At 40.2% G+C, this 27,564-nt stretch overlaps 1 protein-coding gene across 1 annotated transcript in view; it reads left to right on the top strand.

Moving 5' to 3' along the window:
* The window catches only part of DCHS2 (dachsous cadherin-related 2), a 247,011-nt gene extending 222,855 nt beyond the window's left edge, over nucleotides 1-24,156 (top strand). The window contains exons 15-20 of the mRNA XM_073892386.1: nucleotides 2,928-3,139; nucleotides 7,205-7,356; nucleotides 15,780-15,910; nucleotides 17,736-18,022; nucleotides 18,902-19,034; nucleotides 21,148-24,156. Of these exons, the coding sequence (XP_073748487.1) occupies nucleotides 2,928-3,139; nucleotides 7,205-7,356; nucleotides 15,780-15,910; nucleotides 17,736-18,022; nucleotides 18,902-19,034; nucleotides 21,148-23,768 (3,536 nt within the window). The 3' untranslated portion in view covers nucleotides 23,769-24,156. The remainder of the gene's footprint in view (nucleotides 1-2,927; nucleotides 3,140-7,204; nucleotides 7,357-15,779; nucleotides 15,911-17,735; nucleotides 18,023-18,901; nucleotides 19,035-21,147) is intronic.
* The last annotated feature ends 3,408 nt before the right edge of the window (nucleotides 24,157-27,564 follow it).

Below are 27,564 nucleotides of genomic sequence, written 5' to 3'. Positions count from 1 at the left end.
TGTATTTTATAACTTGGGCAAAAGCTACGTGTGTACACATAGGAGAAAGAAAATAGTACTGCAGTTTCATTCTCAAGTTATTCTAGAACTGGTGCGCTTAAGCGTAAGAACTAACATTAAGTCGTTGCCCATGAGGCTTGTACTGGAAGGAAAAACGTGGACTTCTGCCCAGACTGAAAGCCCAGTAGTTCTTGCATCTCACCGGTGACAGTAAATCCTTGATATCTCTGAGAAAAATATGCGTATATCATCCCAGGCAAATGTGGGTCTGGTAGGTGTGCCAGCCTTGAGTCATCTCACAGACGGGATATTGTCTTTCCTACTTACACAACTTTCTCAGCATATGCCAATTATTATGCCAAAAATAAAAGCCAAGCAAGGAAAACATTAGAACTGCAGAGCCATTCCAAGTGCAAAATTCCAATTATCAAAGCCTAAACACAAGCCTTTTATTAAAAAATCCACTTTGATCTGTGCTGTAATTGGCACACTTTCTACTAAGTGACACTGGCAATTTAGTGTTGCTTTTCTATGTTATTTTTCTTTGGCTAATAGTAACAGAACATGATAGCAAGTGGAGTGCTCTGTTCAGCGGAGATGGAGTGCTGGATGAGAGCTTGGACCTACCTCAGACTGGGGCTCCTCTGCCGTTTGGGGGTGCCGGTTTAGCTCTTGTTTCACAGAGGTTTCTGAAGACCAGCTTGTTTCATTACCGGCTCATCAAAATGCATCTTAATGATTTTTCCAGCTACCAATGGTCATATCTACCCTAAATTTTCTGCCAGGGGTGTCAGTCACATCAGACTGTGGCCCGTAAGAGTAATCTGGTTTTCTGGAGTTGATAACTGATGACAATAAGTGAAAGTGGCTTGTGGAAATTTTACATTTTGTAGTATAGTGAGTTCCTCATATAGAATATATTTAGCTGCTCTTAATAACAGAAGAGAAGCTATAAAAATCTCCCAAAAACACTCAGTACTGAAGTTAGAACACTAGAACAGGGCATGATTCCCATTAGCATCCAGGTAAGTAGGCAAGAGCCTGACATTTTCTTGGACTAGGATGGTTGTCTGAGGGCACTGGTTCAGATAGAACAGTAAGAACTATGGCTTCTAGGCCATATTGCCAGAAACAGTTCAGGTTCTTTCACCTGAGACTTTGATTAATCCATGACTATGAAGTGTTTTCTTTCTAAATTCAGAGCTTTTGCAGATATTAAATCTATACCTGATGATGGAAAGGGTAAGGAACATGGTAGGACACTGGAATATAGATCATGATCCTGCACAGGAACATTCTAAATATGCACTGTATCACTTCTCCTGCAACCCTACAAAGTCATTGTGAATACCCCCATTTTACAGGAGAGGAGGCTCAGCTCCATAGAACCTGAATGACTTACCCTGGGTCACAGGCATAGTGGAGGTTACTTACCCAAACTAAGTAGCCAGGGCTAGGATTTATACTTGGTTTCAGGTGTCTCAACCTCGCAATCAGTGTTCATTCAATGAATCTCTATTCGATGGAATTTCTGACAGTGAGAGCTAAGTAAATAATAAAATAATAATAATAAATTCAGTACAAAATTTGTCAGCAAAAGGGAGAACAAAAACAGAACAGAAAGTTGAGAAGGAAATCAAATCAGGGGGTGATTTTTCTTAATTCGGAGGAGAAACTCATGCAAGGCACAAACCCCAAGAGTCAGTTTCCCTAACCTGTTTATACTTTGTATATGAGGGTATAACATATAATTATGGATGCCTTCTGTAGGCCAGACCCTGAGCTAGGCACTAGGAATATGACAGTTGGTGTAAAAGATAGGCACCCATCCGCACCTTGTAAGCTTCTAAACCAAGAAGAAGCACCAGTCTGAAACAGATGAGCACAGTACATGCAGGTGCTCCGTGAGAGTCTGTTGCAGGCTGGCCACAGTGACGGTATGGGGCTGGCTGGTCTGGAAAGATCCCTGAGGAAGCGCAGAAGTAGGGAACCATGCCAGGCAGATGGAAAAGCATGCATGGTGACTCTGTAACGAGCATTTGAGGAAGAGAACATGTAATTTTTTTTAAGATTTATTTATTTGTTTATTAGAGAGCGAGAGAGCGAGAGCGAGAGAGAGAGAGAGAAACAGCATGAGAGGGGAGAGGGTCAGAGGAAGAAGCAGGCTCCTTGCTGAGCTGGGAGCCCGATGTGGGACTCGATCCCAGGACTCCGGGATCATGACCTGAGCCGAAAGCAGTGACTTAACCAACTGAGCCACCCAGGCGCCCCTGACGAAGAGAATATTTATGAGTGTTCTGCGCACAGCAGAGGGAGCAACGTGGGGAATGGCAGGAATGAGACTCCTGAGGCAGGAGAGGCCCAAGCACGTCCGTCCTATGGAAGTTTAAAAATGCTGAATTTTGTCATAATCACCATGGAAAGCCATGGAAAGGGTTTCTGTGGCACAATGACAGTGTCCATTTTTTATGATTCAGTTCAGAATGGGAACTGGATTAGAAGGGAGACCAGAAGAGTGATGCCACGGGGCCCTTCATGTAGGGGAGAAGGTGGGCAATGCCAGTGGCTCAGAGGAGGGCAGTAGCAGTGACGATGGAGGGCAGATTCAAGAGATGTTTGAAAGATAGACTTTGCAGACATGGAGGTGGACTAAATATGGAGAGAGAAGGGTCATTTCAGAGACAGCTCCCACATTTCGCCTATTTCATAGTTTCTCTCCCTCCTGTGTGTTAGAACCTTGCAAATAACCCCACATTTCTCAACTTTTTTCACAATGAGCCCAGTCAGGTGGGAAGGGCGGCCAGCCATCGGGAGATTTGGAGGGACAGGGAAGAGTGCAAGGATAGGAGTGAAAGGTGATTTGGAGCTTTTTAAACAATGAGTACATCATTTTCTTTTATTTTTTTCCTCCCTCGGAATCAAAATAGGAGAACTCACTGTGAAAAAACCCAAGTTTCTCGATTTTGAAGTGAGACATGAAGTACAACTCATCGTTTTAGCGGAAAGTAGGGGGCACAGAGCCTACAGCAAAGTAGCAGTCTTGATACAAGATGTGAATGATAACTTACCATGCTTTGAGCAAAGCGTTTACCAAGTGTCAGTGTCTGAAGGCCTGTCCCACAATGCTCACATCATACAGGTAACAGAAATGTGTTTTGTGTATGTGTATGTGTGTGTATGGAAATTATCATCAGTCTGCATCAAAATATCTAGAGCCTTTTTCGAGGACATAAATGTGTCTAGGGCATGTAAAATGTTTGATGAACTGGATGAAACCTTAGTTCGAAGGCAGTCTGGAGTTTCTGAGTTCACACTTCTTCCTCTCTTCATCCTGTGCTGTTAGTGCCCACCTGCTTTCTCTAGGGACTCTGCCTGACCCTAGCAGCAAATCCACAGGGGCACAAAACTCAGCTCAGTTTATCATGTGTACAACTTAGAGGGGAAGTCAGAAAAGTAAGCATAAGATGTAAATGCACGTTAGTAGTGTTAAATAGAAGTGCCCATTTAATGTCATGAGAGAGAAGAGGAGAGACAGACTCTTCCTGGAGGAAAAGGGTAAGACTTCGCAGAAGAATGGTATTTGCGCTTGGTCTTCAAGGGCGAGCAGGCGCTCGGCTGGCGGAAGCACAGCCGGATGAGCATGGACAAAGGCATGGACCCATGGAAGAGCTCCCTGGGTGCGAAATTTGCAGACATTTCACGTGAAAGTCCCAGATCCACTGTTCCTGGGCCTCATCCCATCTCAGCAAGGAGGCCTAAGCCATGAAAAAGAGGATCTGTTTTTAGGGCAGTCTCGTGCAGGCTCTAAGACCCACTCACCCTTGATAGCCTCTCTGCCTGCTTCAGGACTCGGACCCAGTTCCACCTTTCCCTTCACAGTTGAATTGCTGTTCTGTCTTCAAGAAGCTGGACATTGGGAAATGTACAACCTCTTGGGAATCCACACAAGAAATCCATATAAAAACCCCTTCCTGGCAAAGTCACCAGCCCACCGGGGCTTTCCCTCTGGCCTCTCTAACCCCGCTACTGTGATCCAGCCCCTAGTGATGATTACTCCCCTTCCTCTCCGGGTCGAGGGGGTCAGGGAGCCTGAGGACGTGTTAGAACACCTTCTGAATGAGACGTCCCACAATGCTCTACTGTATGGCTGCCTCCACCTGCATCTGGAGAGACACCTTCCTTTGACCTTCAGTTCAGCTCCAGACGTACAGGTACCTCTCTGTTGGTGCCGACAAGACCAGTGGAGTCTTGGCCATCTTGGAGTCTTGGCTCTGTGCATCCCACACTGTCCAGGATACCTAGGATATCCTCTGCTGTTTTTGCAGACTTGTGTTGTATGACAGTGCCCTAATCGCTTCAATCACCAGCCTGTTCCAGAAATGCTTTGGTTTCAGCCACAACTGAGAAGAAGGGGAGGGCGTTCCCTTGCCCCATCTGTATCACTCTGCGCAGTGATACGTGTTCAGGGGGGGATGACAGAGACCTCTAGAGCCACTGTGGGGCCTGCTCTCTCACAGAGGACCCCTGCATCGGGGCGCTACTGCATTGCACCTCTTCATCGTTCATGCTCACCTGGATAGAGCTAGACTGCTCCATGCAGAACACAAGAAGGGGAAGACAACCTTTAAAGCCCAGGTACAACAAATGGGAAAGATCCTGGCCCACCAATGTGTCAAATTAGGTCAAACTTCAGGAAGGCTGAGTCAGGGATGGATACAAGGACCTTCATTCTTCACATTTTTAGATCATTTAATTTGTTCCAGGAAACCAAAACTGCCATTTTCCTGTGTCCTGTTCAGATAAACAGGAACGTCGAAGGCTCTGGAGTTCTAGCGCTTGTGGTAGTTCTTGCTTTTGCCATCACACTGCCCACAGTCCCTGCTTTTGGTTACAGCCCCGCCAACTTCTTTTAGGAACTGCCCATCCTCTGTCAGCTGCAGTCTTACTGAGATTGTCAGTCAAGGTAGTGACATGTCCTCCGTCCCCTGCCCAAGGCGTTGTCATCTGCCTCAGTCTCGTGTAGGCTTACTCTCCCTCAGATCTGAAACTTGAGTGGTAAGACACCAGCACAGAGGCACATTAGAGCTGATTCATCTTGGTGGCAACAACTCAAAAGAAACTGTGCCCCTGGGAGACCCAGGTCCTTGGCCTTCACCCAGACACTATCTTTCTGATACATTTTTCCTGGTTAAGTTTGCCATAGTGGATATGTGCTGCTGGCGTCCTAAAACCCTAACGGATACACCTCCTGGGAGACCTACTCTTGGGAACACTTGGAAGCATATGGACCCAGAGGATATGAAGGGTTTTATTCTGCCCAGATGCACATGAGTTTCTTTTCCTGGTGACCTCCAAGGAACTGTGCATTGCTGCCTTCCTTTACTGAGTAGCTGGCTTGTGTGCCCTCCTGATGAGGTCCTCAGTGTCCCACTTGGGCCACTCAGGATCCCCTGAGATCTGACGACAGTGTGAAGAATAGATGAGAGCAGAGGGAGGTCGAGGCCAACACCCGCCAGGACATCAGTGTGGTCACTCAGGAGAGAGATGACGGGAATATGAGGTCAGGCCCAGGCTGAGGGACACAGAGGATAAAAACCAGTAGAAAAAAATACAAAAACAATGAACTGTGCATCACTACATCAAAAACCAATGTATTGTATGGTGACTAACATGACATAATAAAAGAAAATTTTAAAAAAAGGAAGAAAAAATTTTAATTAATCTGTCAACTTACTCTTAAGCAAGATCTTGAAACCACTAATGGAATTAATTTTTTATTAAAATGTAATACAGACTAAATAATACATCTCCATGGAGAATTATGCAAGACTTTTGTCTCATCCTCAACACTACTTTGATAATTTACCAAATAAATGATCAGGATCTAATTTGTTATAACACACTAAATCTAGGCTATTTCATTAATTAAAAATCCTTCTAAAATGAGACATTCAATAAGATATATAAAAAAATCCACATATGGCCAATTTTACAGGCAATACTTTAAGCAGGAAAAACAACAAATTAAAGACTACCATTCACCATGCAGAGATTTCTTTCCTTCCCTGGTACTGGTATGAACCTAAATATAGTTGGAAATCTATTCAAGCAAATTACAATTTTTTTTCAAGTTCAGTGCCTCATTTTATTGTACTTTATTGCACTTCACAGAGATTAGTTTTTGTTTTGTTTTGTTTTACAATCTGAAGCTCTGTGGCAAGCGTGCATCAAGAAAGTCTGTGGGCGCCATTTTTCCAACAGCATTTGCTCACCTTCTATCTGTGTCACAGTTCAGTAATTCCTGCAATAGTTACACATTTTCATTATTATTATATTTGTTATGGGGTTGGTGATCAGTGGTTTCTTGAGATGGAATCTATACCTGGTGAAGATGGTGTGAAATTGTTGAAATGACAGCAAAGGATTTAGAATATTCCATAAACTTAGTTGATAAAGCAGCAGCAGGGTGTGAGAGGACTGGCTCCAATTTTGAAAGAAGTTCTGCTGGGGGTAAAATGATACCAAACAGCATCACAAGCTACAGAGAAATCGTTCGTGAAAGGAACAGTCAATCAATGTGGCCAACTTCATTGTTGTCTTATTTTAAAAAATTGCCCCAGCCGCCCCAGCCTACAACAGCCACCACCCTGGTCAGTCAGGAGCCATCAACATCAAGGCAAGACCCTCCACCAGCAAAAAAAATCATGACTCGCTGAAAGCTCAGATGATGGTTAGCAATTTTTAGCAATCAAGTATTTTTAAATTAAGGTATGTACATTGTTTTTTTTTAGATATAATGTTATGCTGTTGCACACTTAATAGACTATAATATATGCACTGGGAAACAAAAAAAAATTCATTTGACTTGCTCTATTACAATATTTGTTTGATTTGGGTGGTCTGGAATGGAACCCGCAATCTCTCTGAGGTATCCCTGTATTTTCGCTTCTTGCCTAAAATTGTAGTTCAAAACATGGGCTACGCCTACGCCTACTGAAAGCTATTTGGAAGTCCTTTGAACGAGCCTGCAGAACACTTTGCCCACCCATTACCTACTATATTATAAATGTAAGCCCTTTGATCATTGTTTTTAAAGTGCATTTGGCAATCCGTAATTCTTTCATCGTGCATTTGTCTGAAAAACAGTCTTAACCCATCTTGCAGGATGAAATCCTTATCTAACGGAAGAGCTGCTTCCTCACAGGTTTTTGCTGCGGACCTGGACAGTGGGATGAACGGCCTTGCCGAGTACTCCATTCTCTCTGGCAACCAAGGGGAAGCATTCCACATTGATGCGCAGAGCGGTGTGATCACAGCAAACGCGGTTCTAGATTACGAACTCACCAGGTCCTACAGGTCTGTCCCAGATTCAGATCTGTTCACTCAAGTATTCTGCTTGTTTCTGACAAAATTGTTGCTTTGGCCATGACTTCCTGTTATGTAAGCTTCGTTGTAAAATGTGTCACCCTTTGATCCAACCTACGATCACTCTTTTGATATGCTGAAGGAGTCTTAGAAAGTATTTGCTCTTTGGAAAAGGTGATTACACTACAACTTTAGGGTCCCTTGCAATTCTTAGCTTTTATGAATTTTTGATGCTATTAAATACTAAATGAGAGACATTAAAAATGACAGTATTTGTGAAATGCCTACTGACTGATAGAGCACTCTGCAACCGTTTTTGGTTCTTGTTTTTAAAAATAGTGAAGACTGGGTGACATTTCTCTTTTTAACTCTTTACTCGGTTTCATGGACGAAAGTACAACCCTGTCATCAGGTCCTTGTTGCAGTACTGTGTTCTAATACAAATGATCTGATGAAGTACACATTCAACATGAAATATATTTTGCCTAGAGTTTAAGGTGTACAGAATTATGCAGAATTCTATAAAAGAGAGAATAACAGGGTCGCAGGTCTTCTGGTTATTTTAAAAAATCAGGGCTACAAAAGTCTTGCTGTACATACAGATATATTTATGGCATCACGGTCTTTAAAAGAAAAAGGAAACGACTCTAAGGAACCAAAAATGTCCAGGAGTGGAGCTTGCCTCAAACAGTGGTAGCCTAGCCTTCCATGGAATTCTACTCTTTGACAAGAGAAGGTGGTTTCTCTGTGAGTGCCACTGAAGAGAGAGCCCTAGCTATATGGGTGAGTGGGGGAAACAACAAAGGTTTATTCTGTAGGCCTGTTGGAGTCACGGCACACCCATATACCAGGATGCCTTCAGGAAGAAAACCTAAGAAACTTAACCTTGTCTATCTCTGGAGAAGTGGTCGCGGGGGAAACTGGGGTCAGAGGCTTGGCTTTCTCATTATGCATTTTAGTATATTTGTGTCATATTTTTGTATGTTCTTCCAAAAGGCCTGTACATACAGTGGTTCCTTTAATCCTTCCGGTCACCCCCCGAGGAAGCCGAGTTAGGTGTTCTCTCATCCACTCTGAGACAACCAACACGCGATGGCTTGCGGGGCCACGGAGCCAGTTAGTGATCCAGCAGAGGCTCAGGCCCAAGTGTTCTGATGTTGACTCACCTTGTTTCCACCGTGCAAGCTACAGAGCCCACCTTCTACATGGGGAAGAAGCAGGCAGATGAGAGACCTGAGTGCTGGTGTTCTTTTAGGCCAGACTGCTTTCGCTTTTAATGAGGAAAGGGCAGTAGATGCATGTGGCTGAGCGGCAAGAGCCAATTACAATGGATCTGTTATTAATTAACTGGACTGGATTAATTGACCTCTGAAAACCTTCCCGACTCTAAAATGGTGATTGTTTCATTCTTTTTTGTTTAATATATTTCAAAATATTACTTCAAGAGCATTTTAAAAGTTTAAGACCTTACCCTGTATTAACGAGTAAGATTTTTTCAGTAATATTTTAATGTAATCAATTGTTATGATGCTTATTGTATAAACATATTAAAACCGGCTGTCTAAATATGTTAAAACCCATTGCGGCTACATGGTTTCTACAGCCATCTTAAGCATAAAGCCAATTTTCTCTCTCTGTAGATGACTACAGGTCGGTCCTCAGCCTAGTGGCACCTGAGTGATTACAAATTCAGAGATTACCGAAGGTCTGCTGTGTTCCAGGAACTAAGCACTTCCGGGTTGTAATGACTTTCTGTCCTAATGTTCTTCTTACTCAATGGAGCCTAATTAGTAATTAAACTGGACTCCTTTAAGCTTTTTCCTATTTGCGTCATTGTTTCAATGTTCCAAACATCTAAATTGGTCCCAATATTGAAAAGTGCCCCTCTCCAATTCCCCATGAAGAAGAAAAGCAGGAGCGGAGAGAATTTTAACTCTACACACACTGCCACAGAGAGAGACAGAGACAACCACACACACACACACACACACACACACACACACACACACTCACACTCACAGTCTCCACCATCACCAAGGCGAGGAAATATTTTAAACCTCCTGCCTATTCAGGTTCTTCCCTTCATCCACTCCCTTGTGGCTTCTCTTCTTCTTTAGGGCTTTCCCTGATATTTCAAGTAGCGGGAATTCAGAATGCTTGTCGCCTAGTCTGCTACATCCTTAGTGGATGCTTTGGAAATGGTATTGTTCTGCTTTTAACTTTACGTTTGAAGTTGCTATTTTGTCCAATTGAAGAAAATATTCCCAATTCTAACCCTCTTTTTTACAATAGAAAATGAGGGAGGAAAAGATATTCTCAGTTCTGATTATAGTCAATATACTATAAATAAAAATTAAATAATCTTTAGGCCTCATTTTAAAGCCCCATGTAAGAAAACTCAGTGGAGAGGTGATGACCAACTCTAAAATTGACCTTAAGTTCTATCTGACTGGCATTTCTGAATGGTAAAAACTATTTACTAAGCGTGAGGTTGAGGATGTAAAGACACATGCAAGTGTTCTTGTTTTTAGGGAACTCAAAAATCAAGCGCCATTATAACCCATGGCAGGCGGCATATTAATAATCACAATAGTTGTCATTTATAGAGCTGCTTTATATGTCAAATTCTCATAACAGATTAAGATTTACAGAAAGAGGAAATTAAAGTTCAGAGAATACAGTTGTTTGCCAAGAATACACAGCTAGTAAATGGCAGAACTGATGGGATTCCTGCCCATATGAGAGGTCCTAGTAGGGCTTTCTATTGTATCATGTGAATGCATCTGCAAAGTGCATACCTGTGTCTTTACAAAACATGAAACAGGGAAGAAAAACTTTAGGCAAATAAGAATTAATTTAAAGGTTTAAATATTCAATTTCTGTAGCATAAATATTCAAGTTCAAAGAGCAGTTATTGCCAAGAGCAACGCTAAACTCATACTCTCCACTGAGAGCTCATTATGACCGTGAGAGAAATACTGAGAAACAAGTATTTTTTACAAGGTAGGAAGTTGGCTGAGATGTTCATTATCTTTTCCAAAATACATGACTCATATAGCAGAGCTGGGATTGCAACCCCATTCTGTTGACTCTCCATGAAAAGAATAAAAGACTTTCAGGCCAAAAGCAGGAAAGTCATGGATATGCAAAAGTGTTTATAAGGTATGTTGGGAAGTAACAAGTGGTCCAGTGCACCTGAGAAGAACCTGCATGTGGGGTAATGAAAAAGAGGTTAGGATGTGCAGGAATCAGAGGAATGTGGCGAAAAGTACAAAGTTTCAGTTACAAGATAAATACTGGGGATGTGATCTACAACATGATGACATCGTTAACACCGCTGTGTGGTATAGTTGAGAGCTGATAAGAGAGTAGTTTTAAGGGGTGCCTGGGTGACTCAGTCGGTTAAGCATCTGCCTTCAGGTCATGATCCCAGGATCCTGGGATCGAGCCCCGCATCACATCGGGCTCCCTGCTCAGCGGGGAGTCTGCTTCTCCTTCTCCGTCTGCCCTCCCTGCTCATGCTCTCTCTCTCTTCCTCAAATAAATAAATAAAATCTTTTAAAAAGAGTAATTTTAAGAGCTTTCATCACAAGAAAAAAGTCATTTCTCTTTTTTTGTATCTGTATGAAGTGATGGATATCAAATCATTATGTTATACACCTTAAATGTACACAGTGGTGTACGTCAATTATACCTTAGTAAAATTAGAAACAAACTCACGATGATCTGAAAAACAAAACAAAACCAACAAAAAAAAAGAGGCTGGTAGATCCCAGGCAAGTTTTGAGGGACTTCATATCCCATATAATGGAAATTGTACTTGATTCGGTAGGGCATATAGAAGGCTAAGCAAGTCAGTGCATGGTCAGATCTTTATTTTTAAAAGACATCTGGTAACAGATACACTGCAAAACAGAGGAGGACCAGCATCAGACAGATTAGTTAAGCTAGACAATGGCTGTGAAAGGTCTGCTAATGATAAAGGATAAAGCAGTGGGGATGGTAGGAGGGAACATACTTACAGTTGATTCAAGTATGGAATCCATAGGAACATGGTCAACAGTTGAATTTCTTCAACAAGGAAAGAGATAGAAAGTGATTCTGAAATTTCTTCATAGGAAAGGCAGGAATTGGAATTGGGGTTGGAATGGGGATTGGGATTGGAATTTTTTCTGGGCATTTTGAGTTTCAAGGACTAGTGCAAGAACAAAAGTTCAGACATTCTTAGGCGATTAAAATACTGATCAGGAGCCTGGGAAAGAGGTCTTCATCCAAGATTTAGATTTCAGGTTCATCCAGGGAAAATATGTAAAATGGAATTACCTAGGGAAAATCCGCAAGATGAGAATTTGGGGGATTATCACTACTTGAGGATCAAGCAGACAAATAGAAGCCAGCAGAACAGATTCAGGGAAGAAAAGGAACAGAATCTGGAAAAGATGGTCACGGAAACCACAGGGAGAGGTTGGACTCCATAAAAGAAAAGGGTTTCACAATGTGTTTGGATTAGAATCCACTAGAAGTGTTCCTTATTTTAAGGCGTTTAAGGAGATGTTATATACATATTTCTTATTTCCACAAGCTCTTTCTTGATCTTTCTGCTTTTCCATAGCATCTTGTTCTTATTTCATGCCTGCATTGCCTTCTGATAGCTCTCCAAAGACATTAATTAAAACTGTTTTTATATTTTCTTTTGTTCTTTCAAGATCTCTGTTTCTTTCAGGTTTATTTCTTCTCCTCATCTGTTCTACACTCTTTTTCATGTTGGAGACTCTCTGTAAGTAACTAACGATCCTCGGTTCTGAGTGAGGCAAGAGCAAAGTCATCAGAATCTCTGAGTGGGCTGGCAGAGCTTATCAACCAGCACACTTCGCTTTCAGATGAACCAGAGAGGAAGTTGACTACTCTGCAGGATGACATACAAATGACAGTATTTCTCCAGGGGCAGACCTCAATTTATTTACTCTGAAGATGAAAATCAGACATTCTTTTACCTGGGAGTGAAGAGCAATGGGCAAGGGGACTTAATTATTCTGTGTTTTGAGTTTAAAATAATCATCAAGCTATTTTTAGCTCAATATCTCACCCCACCCCTTGTCATGTCTTGTGTCTGTCATTGGTTATGTGGGGGCAAATCTGTTCCCCACTTATCCTTATCTCCCTCCAGATATATTTCAGTCTGTGGTTTCCTGCTACCCACTTATCTGTAACCACTCCCAAATCTGCTAGCATTTTCCAGAAATTTGTTGAAACTTCTCACCACCTCTACCCACCAAAATCTTCTCCACTTTACTGTTAGCCTTATGGACATATACCTCATTCTAAATTCGTTTGCTATCATTACCATAGAATCTCAGGAGGAAGAAGAGATAACACTTGTGTAGTTAAAACCAGAAGTCACAGCTCTTCTCTTCATAGGTGTTTCTGACGTTGGCTGATATTTTTGTTTTACTTAGAATTTCAGAAGAACATGGAATTCTGGGTAGACATCTAAGATACTGTGGAGAGGGAGTTTTGAAAAATTCCCTTCCACCTCCAGTATTCATTAAAGCAATCTGAAAGGATACAGCCTGGTCAAGGTCCCATCTAAAGTTTAAGGTGATAAAAGAAGCTTCCTGTGGTTGGTAGGATAGGAGAAATATGCTCTGAGTTAGAACGAGCTGGTTCTAAATCTGGTCAGTTTCATTTATAATCTCTGCTGATGTAATAATCAGGGCAGCCGTTCTGAAACCTGGAGCCAATTGGACTGGTTACAACCAATAGTTTTACAAAGACTGCCAAGGAGCCATCATAGAAAACTTGAGGTCTCACAGAAGTTATGTGTAGAATCTTGGTGGATCTGCCTTCATAATTTTCCATCTGTTCTTCAAGCTATTGAGGAACTGTTTACTCGTCTTTTTATTTTGAAACTGAATTGTACATTTTGCTCTGTAGCAAAGATTCTCATGTTTTTTTAAGTTGACTTAGGCATTATATGGAACCCATGACACTGTAACATTGTACAAATCAGGGTGGTTGTAGCTATAGCTGAAGAATTGACAGAGCCATAACTGTGATGTCTTGGCTGAGCTTTTAGTATGACACTGGGGAGGGGTAGGCCACAGAGGCAGAGAACATTATGATTTGTTTATTTTTAGTAAAATATTTCCATATGTACCTGACTTATGTTCATGCTAACAAAACAAACTTTCCACATGGAATGATTCCTAAGCTCCAGAAGTGTGAAATTCAAGTAGTTATTTTACTGATGTCCCAGCTCTGATAGCATAGAAGGCAGCCTGTGTGCTCCACAAACAGTAGATAAACAGGGATCATTTGCTATAAAGTGGGATTTAAGCCAAGAAAGAGTTGATGCTTATTTTACATCATTTTAAAATGTAAGATTAGAAAGATAGACCACTCATCAGGTAAGCTAAGGAAAAAGAAAGTAGAAATGTGTCAACTTCCAAGACTCAGTTTCTTAAAGGGTAGTATCAACCACATGCTAAGACTAACACCAATTTCGAGGTAAAGATTATCTTCTGATGGACAACTTGCATCATTCCTCAACTACCCTCCTGGAATTCATAGTGTTTAGAGCAGAGTGAAAAGCTAATGGTTATACATTAGGGCATGATAGATGCACAGTAATATATATCCTTGTTGAAAATATACAGTGGAACTCAGACAGTAGACACAGGCTTTCCAGTCAGCCAAGACCTGGGCTTGAATCCTGGCTCTGTCATACAATACATTCATAATCTTAGACAAATCTTGAGAAACCAGCCCTCAACATATATTTTTTAAAAATCAAGTAAGATACATAGCTCACCTGCTCTCATTAAACTTACAGGAGAGGCAGATAATCAGTAAGAACAAAGGATGATGACTGCTGTGTCAGAAGAATGTACAGGGTGCTGTGGGATTGAGAAAGGGGCATCTGAATCAGACCAGAAGTCAGGGAGAGCTTCCCGGAGATGTGAGCTTTGGAAGATCAAGAGGGTAGTATAGGGACAGTAATTCCAGGCTGAAGCCAAGTCATTGGAGGTCATGTGTATGTGCTCAAGGCCTGGACTACTTCTTGTAGACATAAAGAGCCAAGGAAAAGTTTTCAATAGGGAAGTCAGGTTTTCAATTCAGGATGTTGGATGGAGCAGTTGAGTGGCAGTGTGGGGGATCGACAGGGGCAGATGAGACTTGCAATAAGGAGATTGGTGGACAAACAAGTACTCCAGATGGGAAAGAATATAATGAAGATGGAACATTCCAGGTCCAGATGATGAGGGGATGAGGCTACAGAAACCAACTTGTCCTGGTTTGCCTGGGACTGTCCTGTTTTTTTTGTTTGTTTGTTTTATTAAAAAAAAAAAAAAAAAAAAACCTGAAAGTCCCATGTCCCAGGAAACCCTTCAGTCCTGGGAAAAGCAAGAAGGTTATCAACCTACCTGAGGCTCTGAAGGCAGAACTGAAATGGTTGGGAACACTGATCCAAGTGATATTGAGAAGGTAAAATCTGTAAGACAATGAGTTAGGTTTTGGAAGATTGGTGACAGAAATGGAGAAGTTGAAGGCACTAAGAAGGTTTTGAATTTAGTTGCTGGAGTTAGTTGTACCATCACCTAAGAGAGATGAAATCACTGCATATAAATTCTTTCGGATCATAGACTTTCCCCCTACTCTATGGTTCTAGCCAATCCTGCATTTTTGAACCTGTATTAATCATGCAGCATCCTCTCTTAATTCTACAGTTTCTATTGACTTTGAATCTGGATCTAAAAAAATATCAGTACAAAGCAATCTCTTAGTGGCTCTATCTTTGTTGGTACAGTAAAATGGAAATACGTAGTAATATCCAGGCCATGCATGGTAGGGTGGAGGCAGTCTACTTACCCAAAGAACATGTATTGGTGTTTGTACTTTTTAGGTTGTCCTTGGTAGGAAAGGACTGAATTCTACAGTCTGTCTCCAGAAAAGGCTCATTTGTAAATGTCACATGATCCCTGGTGGCTTGCTGGATTTGATGCTCTAAACCAGTCAAAAATAAATAAATTTCAGGCTGCCATTCTTTTTTTTTAAAGATTTTATTTATTTATTTGAGAGAGAGAGTGCACACATAAGCCAGGGGTAAGGAGCAGAGGGAGAAGCAGACTCCCTGTTGAGTAGGGAGTTTGACACGGGGCTTGATCCCAGGACCCCGGGATCATGACCTGAGCCAAAGGCAGCCGCTTAGCCGACTGAGCCACCCGGGCACCCCCAGGCTACCATTCTGATGAAATAAACTTTTAAATGATGCCGTTTAGAAAAAGCTAGGGGGAAAATAAAAGTAGCCAGTCAGCTCATTTTTTTAAGTTTTCAATGGGATATTTGATATTTATGTTGTTTTTCTAATTCTCTCTGGATAATGGATTACGTTTCTTGATTCTTTTCCAAACCAGCTTGATTGTGCAAGCCACAGATAAAGGGATGCCCAGGCTTTCTGGTACAAGTGTCATCAAGATTCAGGTGACTGATATAAATGACAATGCCCCGGCTTTTCTCCCTTCTGAAGCAGTAGAAATTGCAGAAAGTAAGTGTGCTGATTTGGAATCATGGTTTTCACTTGTGTAATCTCGTCTACCAGCCAGGCATTCTAATCAGTATGAGTGCTAATCCTCAGGAACTGTGCAACGAGGACAGCTTCTGTCTTCATTTTACAGAACAGAAAATGGATGGCCAGAAGTTAAATATCAAATGTCAAAGACGTTAGATGTTGAGGCTGGGATTTGCCTTTAAGTCCCCAGGCTCAACCTGCCATTCCACACAGCTGCTTTTGTGTGTGCCCGTATTTCTCAAAACCAAAATCTGCTCCATGAAGAAGCACACTTTGTTGACTATGATGGTCATTGTAGAGCTCCTCTGAGAAGAAGCAATGTCCTTAGACTGATAATTTTGTTGGGCTTTGCAGTATACGAATGGCAAGTGATAAGTGAAGGGATTCTCGTTGCACAGAGTCATCACTTTCCTTTAGTGCAAACTCACTGTCAGCATTGCAAGAAAAATTTTACCCACGTTAATGGTAGAGGTAGAAAATACAAAATTTTACATGATATGCTAATTAATCCCAATTGTTTGGGTCCCTGGGTTCTATGACTCCATAGTCTGCAATCCCAAAGTTTGTCCACGGTCAGCAGCTGGACTGGTAAACCCAACCCAACTCTATCACTGAAATTGCAAAAAGTGCTGGCCCCTCTCTTGCCTCTCTCCTTTCACTCTTAGTATCCAACTTACTCCTAAGATGTTTCTAACATTTTAGGATGTTCAGTTTCCAAACAAATAACCACTCACAGAGGGATATATTTGTAGATGTATAGGGATACCTACAAACACTGCAAAATATTCTACAAAGAAAAAATTCTCCAGTTCTGCCTCTCACCCATTTGATATACTTCCATTTGTTTTTACTGAAGGTACTATTCTTAAGCATGTTCATTAGCATCAAAATGCAGCAATGTGCCCATTATAAACACATCACAAGAACAAATGGCAAAAATCAAAACATATACTGAATAGGGTAAGGAGTGGTTGATGCACACCCAGAATGTTCAAGCCTGAAATATGAAAATTACATGAGTCTCAGATATAGGGGAACTATTCTGAGTATCTTGGCATCTTCTTTCTACCTGTAACATACTTGTAAGCTTAAAAACGAGGTCCCTTTTATGAAGTTTAGACTAAAGAACAGATGCAGTGTGTTAGGCATTTAGCATGCCATATATTTTGTGATTTTTGGGGGGGGTGAATAATATTAGTGATTTGCTTTTATCACTAGCAGGATGTATACTTTGTCTTTCCATAGTCTGGATAATTTTGAAAGTCAGATTTTAAGAGAAGGAAGCAGTGCATGTGCCACTTTGAAAGCAATAATTTTACAAAAATAAGTATAAGGAACGAAGTATTTCTAACTTAATATACACATATTGTCATTTAAATTTTGCTTACGTTTCAAAATTGTATGTTTTGTATTACTGTTTTGAGTAAGAACTTTCTTCCCACCCATATCACCCATGAATATATGATTTTAATACAGAAACCACGTAAGACAAATACGTGGCTGAGAATGTTCCTTGGTCCCGGAATTGTGTTGCACGCATATGATAAAAAAAATGCAATATAAAAATCGAATTTACTCTACCTCCTCAATTCCCTACTCAGTGGTAAATTTTCACTTTATTGGGCTCATAAATTCTTCAGAGTTTTTGTTCGGCTCATAATGAGCTTTGTATGAGAAATCATGCCAAGAAACAGCAAATCATGTTGGACTTAAAGTTAAAATGTTTGGATTGAACTATTAAAGAAAAGTATTTCAAAGGATGAATTTTAATGGAGGCTGACATTGGTCATGACTATTGCAGATTCTTTGCCTGGTATAGTTGTGACTCAGATATCAGTTCATGATGTGGATTTGAATCCAGCTTTCATCTTCAATTTCGCCAAAGAGAGTAATCCTGGAATCAAGTTTGCTATTGATCAGAATACTGGAGCAGTGGTGCTAGTGAAAACACTGGATTTTGAAGAAGCTACCAAATATGAGCTGTTCATCCAAATTTCGGATACTGTGCATGAAACAGAGGGAACGCTCATTGTCCATGTGGTGGACGTCAATGATAACCCACCTGTATTTTCTCAAGATTCTTACCAGGTAAATAATGTAAGGAGATGCTGAAAACAGAGCCAAAGTGGAAAAGAAAAGGGAATAATGTAAGCTTACCAGTGTTGACAGACTGATTTAGGCAGACAGTTTCCACAGGTTTTAGTGCCTTAGTTGATGCTGAGGGTTGTATATTCAATATCCTGGAAGCTATGGTGTGTACATATGGAATTAAGGAGCTCATTCAATTCAGTTTCTTATGGATGTATAGCATCATTTTTTTTCTGTTTTTTAGTTTGTAGGGACTGGAGTCCAGTTGTTCATAACAATCAGAACTGGCCTAATATTTGTGGAGGTACCAAACGATATGGTGGTTTGGATTATGAGCACTTAATTTGGGAAAACTCTTTCTTTCCTAGGAATATTTTTGGAATACACTGATGAACATTTTGCAGAAACAAGTCATGAACAGAACTGTGAAGTGGAAATTTTATTTTTTTAGAGCTTAGTGTATGTTTATAGAAGTAAGGACAGTAATAGCATTCAACTAAGCACTTGGAAATGGGCTTCAGGACTTCTGAATGTAGCAAATGCATGGTTTAAACATAAACACAGAAGGAAAGCTAACCTAAGTAATGATCTTCTGTACGTAATACTACAGTAGTGGTTTTATTAACTATCCTCTACCAAGCAGAAATAATTTAGAAGGACTTTTTTTCATAATAAGCAATCAAAACTAAATGAAATTTTTTAATTTTGTTTTTCTGAATTCTGGGACAACAAAATAATGTTCTTAATATATTAACTCTATAAATTACTATGTGTGTTTTCCATAAGCAAAACGGATGCAATGATTTTACTTTCTGGCCCTGTTCATGAAAATATCTCCAGCCTGTAAGCACAAGGCTCATTTCTCTCTTTTTCCTTCAGGTCACTGTTCCTGAATCCGTGCCTGTGGGGTACTCAGTGCTGACCGTGGCAGCCACGGACCTAGAAAGCAATGAGAACATTTCTTATAGAATCCTTTCCTCTTCTAAGGAATTTTCAATCGATCCAATGAATGGTAAGTTATTTATTGTGGCTTTAGCGTTCACAGGTTTGAGTTACAGTGTAGAAGCCTGAAATAATCTTTTCCAAATGCTCCTAAAATGTTTCCACCTCACCCCCCCGGTATTATAGATGCCACCCTTCTTATTTCTCTTCACATCAAATGTTGTGGTAGCAAATCCTGGTGTTATTTCTCTTCTCCAACATCTCAATGGCTGGAAAGCAAAAGGAATTGATTACAAGCTGGCAAATGTGCAGAACTTCAGAGACCCCAATGTAGTAAACACCCAGCTCATCAGTCCAACCAAGGACAATTTAAGTAATTATCCCAGGCCTCAACAAGCATTAAAATGAAAGCGAAGGGATTCATTTAGTACTGAGGACTTCGTGTTATGAGAGTGTGGAAGCTTTTTTTCCACGCCAAATACATTAAGTTCAGTAATAGCATAATACATTCAATAAGGACAAAAAACTGAACAAGGAAAATTATTCGAGCATCTCTACTGAGAACAATTATTGTGGTATTCCAGTTTATTTGATGCCTTCCAAGGCTCTTTATATTTTTATCAGACAGCAAGTCATTTGTGGTCATGAAGTGCATTCAGGCAAGTGATTTCAGATTAAAACAGTTAAGAATTGTATAGAGAAAGCATAACAATGCATAGATAGTAAAAGTTAAATTTGATATGATATTATGATTAGCAAAACACTGTCCCTAGCAGAGCACACTCTGGAAAAGAACAGGGCCTGGGACGTGTTACACCATGTGTTCCCCATTTCTACACACCGTTGCATTATTTCATTAGTGAGAGCTGATTTAAAAATGAACCTCAGGATGACAGATGGTAAGTAGACTTACTGTGGGGACCACTTTGCAATATACACAGATATCAAATCGTTAGGTTGTACACCTGAAACTAACACAATGTTATATGCTAATTGTATCTCAATAAAAAAAAAAATTGACCTCAGGATTGCCCCAAGGAAGAATTTAATCACAAAATACTGGTATGAGGCCCATGGTGTGTTACAAAAGGGAGAAGTAGGTCATGTTGCCACACAGCCTGTGGGTGAATGCTACTGTATGGATATAAACATGTCAGAAATTTGGCTCTTTTGTGGGGGGACCGGGTGTTGGAGATGCACAGTGCTCACATGACATCAACTGCTATCCTGGCCACAGCACGTCACAGTGTGTGAGGTGGTCCCTCTGAACACTTAATCCTAGCAACACTTTGCTTGACATGCGTTATCAACAAGCTTTGCAATGAGATATTGATTAGAATGTTTTTAAGACATTAAATAGGGGTACCTGGATGGTGCAGTCAGTTAAGAGTCCAACTCTTGATTTCAGCTCAGGTCACAGTCTCAGGGTCATGAGATCAAGCCCAAATTGGGCTCTCTGCTCAGTGTGGAGTCTGCTTGAGATTCTCTCCCCTTCTGCCCCTCCCCCCCTCCCTTTCTCCCTCTCTCTCTGAAAATAAATAAATCTTTAAAAAACATTAAATGTTATCAGATCAATTTAGTTCATGGTGAGACTCTAATTACATATTTCTATATTAAAAAAATAAAATGTATTAAAAGTATTTCGTTTAAGGGAAATCCACTTGCTGAATTAATGAAGAACTTTAGGAAAAACACCTCCATAAATAATCAATAGTTGTAACTCGGCATTATTATATATACTACCTTCATTTGACTAGAGTGAATGTCAACTAGTATTTCCAGAATCAATATCTTTATACTAGAATGTCTCTATACATGTGTCTATGGATAGTAGAATGGGATATAGATTTTTCAAATAAGAATACATTTTCTCAAGAAAAAAGATAATGGGGCAGCTTATTATACAAAAATAAATTTAAGAGACATTTTCGGCAAAATCATCTTCAAGTGGTTCATATATTTAATAGAGTGAATACCAGGAGTATTACTTCTGGATCTTAAGTGTTACAAAAGCATATATATAAAAATTTAAAATTTCTATTTGGATTTACTCTTGGTTATAACTTAAATAACAAACCTAGCAAATAACTAAACCATTAGTAAATATTTGGTAAATGTTTGCTGACAACTGGATCCTGAAAATTTAATTTCACAGCATTAAAATGCTATGTCTTGTTTTTCAGGCACAATATTTACTATCAATCCTGTATTACTTCTGGACAAAAAATCAAGAGTTCAGTTTCTGGTTGAAGCCAGTGATGGTGGAATTCCTGATCTGAGGGCTCTCACCTTAGTAGAGATAGAAATACAAGATATGAACAATTATGCTCCTGAGTTTGCGGTAGAATATTATAATCTCAGCTTGAGGGAAGATGCTCAAATTGGAGGCACGCTTGTCACATTTTCAACCATTGACCATGACTGGACCCGTGAAAACACACATGTTGATTATTCCATCATCAGTGGTAATTCACAGAATAATTTCCATGTGGAAACTAGTTTCATTCATTCAGAATATCCTTATAAGCAAGTTGGTTACCTGGTGTTGCTTCACAGTCTAGATAGAGAAGCGGCTGACAGTCATAAGCTTGTCATTCTGGCATCTGACCATGGCTTCCCTCCCATGAGCTCCACAGCCACTGTAGCAATAGAAGTACTGGATGTCAATGATAATCCTCCTAAATTCAGCAGTCTAAAATACCATGCCCATGTCAAGGAGAGTACCCCTCTGGGGAGTCACATCACTGTGGTCTCTGCACATGATCGTGATGTGGGTTCGCATGCAGAAATCATCTACCACATCATCTCTGGAAATGAGATGGGGCATTTTCACTTGGAAGAGAAAACTGGAGTTCTTTATTTGATTAAACCTCTGGATTATGAAGAAACGACAAAATTCACTTTAACCGTTCAAGCTTCAGATGAAGAAAAGAAGCATTTTTCGTTTGCAATTGTGCTTATCAATGTCCTGGATGATAATGACCATGCACCTCAGTTTATGTTCTCGAGCTTAAATTGTGTTGTTCCTGAAAATGTGCCTGTTTTCTCCACCATATGTTCCGTAAATGCTCTGGATTTTGACGCAGGTCCTTATGGAGAACTGACCTATTCTGTGTTATCGCCCTGTTCGGTCACTCACGGGATGCCTCGTGATCATGACCCCTTCCTCATTGACCCTTTAACAGGGGATATTCACACTCAGCAAGTCCTTGACTATGAAAATGACAATAAATACTGCCTCACAGTGCAGGCAAAAGACAAAGGTGACTCAACAGCCACTTTAACGGTTTGGCTGGATATTGAAGGGATAGATGAGTTTGAACCCATGTTTACTCAAGAGGAGTATTTTTTCAACCTTCCAGAGAAGAATAAAGTGAGACAGCTGATCGGCAGAGTGGAAGCGTCAGACGCAGACGCGGGTATTGATGGGGTTGTTCTGTACTCTTTGGACGCTCCATCTCCTTTCTTTTTAGTGAATAAAACGAACGGAAACATCTATTTGACTAGAGCACCTCCCCTAATAAGAAGTCAGTTCCGTGAACAAGACACCATTGAAATGAAAATCATCGCTCGTAGCCCCAAACCGGACTCCAGGTTTACATTGTGCACTGTTTTCGTGAACGTGTCTTCTTTCTCAGAAGGACAACACTCAGGAGTATCGGGCAGCAGCTTTTCAATCAGCCTTACGGTCTCCTTTTTAGTGTTTCTGATATTCATCTTCATTCTAATTGTACTGATTTTAAGACATAAACAAAAAGACGCAGCCAACAATTACAAAGACAAGAAAACATCGTCCACCTTAGATATCAGTTTGAGACTGACCACAGAGGGGAGCCTGCTCAAGCCCTTCCAGAAAACTAACGAGGGCAATAACGCGGTGGTGCCCGCGGACTCCCTGCCTGAGTGGTTGAGCTTAATAAGTATCATGGAGAAGGACATTGTGAATTTGTACAGGCACTCAAACTCCAGTGGCCACTGCTCTGTGGAAGGAGAAACTGCAGAAGATAAGGAAATCCAGAGGATAAACGAGCATCCTTACAGAAAGGACGCTGGCTCAGCTCTGAGTGACCAGGAGTCCAGGGTCCCGGACTCTGGAATCCCAAGGGACTCAGACCAGCTCTCCTGCTTGTCTGGAGAAACCGATGTGGTGGTCACTGCTGAAACAGCAGAAACCAGCCATGCATTTGAGGAAGAAGATCAAGAAGGCTGTGGCACAACCTATGCTCAAAATAATGTGTTACCCCAGACACTAAAGAAGAGAGAGGCAAAAGGGAGCATCCAGGCTGATGTCAGGAGAGAGTCCGTCTTTATTTCGGGGGATCAGGAAGCAAGGTGCGTGGCTCTTTCCACCCAGAGAACCTCTAATCACGATGTGAGAGGCAACTACCACTGGGATTATCTCCTCAGTTGGGAACCCAAGTTCCAACCTCTCGCCTCGGTATTTAACGATATTGCAAAACTAAAGGACGAATATTTACAGACATCTGGCATTCCTAAAGAGAAGTCTTTGGTTTTCCCACCACCTTTGATTACCGCAGTAGCCCAGCCTGGGCTTAAAGCAGTTCCACCAAGAATGCCAGCCAGAACCCCGGGGCAAGTGCTTCACAAATACCCACACTCCCCGCTTCCCTACCATCTTAGTTCTCTGCCTGAAGCCATGGCTCCCAGCTTTTCTCCATCTCTTTTCCTGCTGACGGCAAAGACCCCTGCTGTGACCCCACGGTCGTCACGTGGGGAATCGTCGGGAACACATCTGAGTGGTACATGCCATGAACTTAAAGCAGAAGATGAAGTTCAGATATAACCTGATTGTGATGTCACCATCGGTCATGAACGGTTGAACAAGACATTCTTAAGCTAGCTCTTCAAGATTGGTTAAAATGCAGTCAGGGTTTGCAGAATCTCCTCATTTAAGTTTCTCCAATTTCTTCCAGCCTTAATGAGAAGTTATCCCCTCTTTTAACCTTTCTGTTTTGCTCTCAGGACTCAAGTTTGTATATAAAAGTAGTGTATATTCTGTCATACCTGGTTTTCTGTATGACTAAATCTCCAAAGAACACCATGAACTAGACTGACTGCCAAAATGTTTCTATGAAAATAAATGGAAAATAAGTATAGTGCAGTCCAGTCACATTACTGCTGATTACACTGCTATACTTAAAATAGATTAGTTAAGACTGAATAAGGAATGAATGTAGGACAGAAAATAATGGGGAGGGGAAATAGGGAACGATAAATTTAAATGTGAAAATGAAGTCATTTTCTGTAGATCTAGTATGTTCAGAGTTGTATTTCTCTCCTTTCCCCATATACCACATTTAGGGAGTTTTGCCATAATTTGAATTTTAATATGGTGTCTTTTGGACATCTAATGAGAAATTAAGAATGAAATTTGTCATAACTGTGCCAAATAAGAAAATTATTCCTGATTAAGTGAACCAGAAATGGTCTTGATAGAGGGCCAAGGATTGTTAGAAGCAATAAGTATATGGTTGACTGCCACCCAAGACATATTTGCTTGGCCTTCTTTACAAACAGAATGATGACTTTTTTTTTTTTTTCAAAGCTCTGTCTTATAACATGGTACAGGTATAGAAATTAAATTTTAAAGATTAATTTGTAGATACTCTTCATTTTATTTTCTTCTAGATAGATACAGTATCTTTGGGTGTGAAATAATTTATCCATTCAACCTCACTTTTTTTTAAAAGTTTGCCTAGATAAAATTATGTTATTAGCTAATAATAAATTTCATAGAGTAATTTAGCACTATATATATATTTTTTTTAAGCAGGCTCCACACTGGGCATGGAGCCCAATGCAGGGCTTGAACTCACGACCCTGAGATCAAGACCTGAGCTGAGCTCAAGAGTCAGATGCTTAACTGACTGAGCCACCCAAGTGCCCCTAGCACTATATTTTTAATTGAAGATTTTTTATATAAATATTTCTACTATAAAAGTTAAGAATGGATGTCAGAATTCTCTCTTCCATCTGTTCATATTCACCTTTAGTTTTAACTGTCATTGGATGGAGCAATTTGACAACGTGGTTAAAATAATTGTTTTGTATAGCTACTGTTTCAGCTATATAGTGGTGTTGGGTGGTGCTTACATATAATGCTATCTCCTTCTCTCTGGTGAGCCTGAGAATCCATCAAAGATTCTTATCCCTTCCAGAAAAGCAGAGTGCATGATGCTGCTGATGATCCAGAAGTCATCCATGGTAGGCAACATGGCCAGGCTTTGGGATAAGAGTTTAGGATTCTAATGTCAAGTCTAGAAGGCATCTGATATGGTTTTCTTTAGTTAGTGTGAGCTTCTGCTGTAGAGATATTTCCTTTATTTTTTTCAGTAGGCCTCATCTGTAAAATTATGTGAGGTACCTAATTTCTCTTAACTAGAAAACATTGCAGGATGCCATGTTTGATATCTGGTTTTGTAGATAAATAATTCTAAGGCTTCCTATGCTGATTTTATTAATTATATATCTGCTGATTCTTAGATTGGGAACAAGCGTATAAAACCGCATCAGAAATTATATGAAACATGAAGGCTTTTGGACGAGCCTAGAATTCTAGGGAAAGTCATTTAGTCATGGAACACTTAAATATTAAAAGATGGATGCATGTCTCTCCTTTTCTTCATGGCATACAGGGAAGAAGTTTTCATGGTTTTCTAAAAAAATTAATCATTTCAGTGTTCCAATATTTATTCTCTTTGACTTCCTTCAAAAAATTACTTTGAGCATACAAAAGAAAACCTGTACTAATTTTTTTTCCTAATTATATATGGAAGTCTTGTTTTGCAACAGATTTATTACTAGGAACCAAAAACATTTTGTTGTTTTTAATTAGACAAGTTCTTCATTTTACTTATGTTTTAAAAAGAGTCATCCATCTAATTCTTCCCTGAGTTATTGGCCTGTGATTTGTTACCCATTCCAGACACAATTCTGCATTTTTTCTAGACATTTAATAAAAACAGAAGACATGAGGTATTTAGAGCTCTTCCTTACTAATATCTGGTGGATTTTTAATTGATGACTTTATTATACTGTATCCAATGCCTCACCACCACCAAACACTGCTGCTAGTGGAGTTAAAACTGAAAATGTGAACACACTGGCTAAGTGTTTGCAATCAATCCTATGTCGGCCCTTTCAACTACAGTGCTTTTTTCCTGAGTAAACAATTTAATTTGTATAGTTTTCCTTCAAGTTTAATATTAACTTGCCTCATATGTTCTGTGTTACTTTGCTGATCTACACACCGGCTTTAGCACTCTGGAGGGGGTACAGAACTTGTTAGTGGAAAATCATATTAAGCCCCAAATTCATAAGCTATAAAATAAAAGACAGTTGTCTCTTGTGGAATTTTGGCTGCCTGAAATTCTGGACTTTCTTGTTGGCAGCTTCAAAATACTGGTGTAAATCAGTACCAAATGGATATCAAAATTCCATGTCCTAGTAGTAATCATTGAATTGGCTTCCAAAACAGATTCCTGGGCAAAGAAAGGGGGAAAAATGCTGTATCTTTAGGGATTTGGTCATTTAACTGTTCTTTAAGAATATTAAAATGTCCTATAAATTACTGGCTCCCTGCACGTACACATACCTAGTCTGGGATGGCTGTCCACTTGAGACAGGAGCTGTGCTTCTCAGCACCTCCACCCTCAGCCGCAGAACCCACCTTGCTGTGTTTTCCACAAGTTAGAGGGATGAAAATGAATTATTAATTTTAAAACTATTGCTTTGCCATTTTACACATACCTTAACTTTAGCTAAAAAACACAAAACATAATTAAAAGGATCTAAGATGATGATCCACTTCAAAGCAGTGAGGTACATGCAGTGAATCTGGTTGCTGGATTCTCGCAGGATATTATGGATAAATGCACTGGGTTTATCGTCACAGCATGTTCTGTTTGAGTGCCGTCTTTTTGGTCGTAGCCTTAGGATGAGGATTGTTTGGAAGAGAGTTAGGATGGAAAATCATTCTGTCCAAGAGGAATACCAAGATCAGTGAAGCTGTAGAAGCTTGGCTTTGACCAAGACTGGGCATCTAGCATGAGTCACTGAAGGTAGTTTTCATCCATTACTGAGGTAGAGGGAGAGAAGGAAGGAAGGCTGGAAGGGGAAATAGAAGAGTCAATCTGAAAAGCAATAATTTAGGGCACAGGTAGAGAAATGCAAAAAGGCAAAAGGTCAGGACCAAAAACTATTTTTCAGTGTAAAGATGTCACTGAGTCGTTTGTCCTTCAGAAGTTCATCTTGTCAAGGAATTTTTTTTTTTTTTGTAATCTCTTTTCTCCTTCTTCCCTTCTGTTCCTTTCAAGTATCTCCCTTCATTATCTGAAAATTTAGGTTTATCAAGTTGTGAACCTAAAGCTACATGACGATGACCTAGAATACATTCTACCATGAAAAGGTGAATTTGTTGTGGTTCTTGTTTCGGGGTTTTGGGGTGTGTGTGTGTGGGTGTGTGTGTGTGTATTATAGAATAAAAAATTGGGAATGATTACTTTACCTGCTCACTCCACATAACTTTGGCATTGAGAGTGACACAATTTTTAGTAGGTGACTTTACACATATTCCAAGC

The sequence above is a fragment of the Callorhinus ursinus genome, unplaced genomic scaffold (assembly GCF_003265705.2).
Source record: "Callorhinus ursinus isolate GAN/ISIS: 27379988/994484 unplaced genomic scaffold, GSC_fseal_2.0 scaffold4, whole genome shotgun sequence".
Taxonomy (NCBI): domain Eukaryota; kingdom Metazoa; phylum Chordata; class Mammalia; order Carnivora; family Otariidae; genus Callorhinus; species Callorhinus ursinus.
This window is presented reverse-complemented; position numbering and strand designations above follow the sequence as displayed.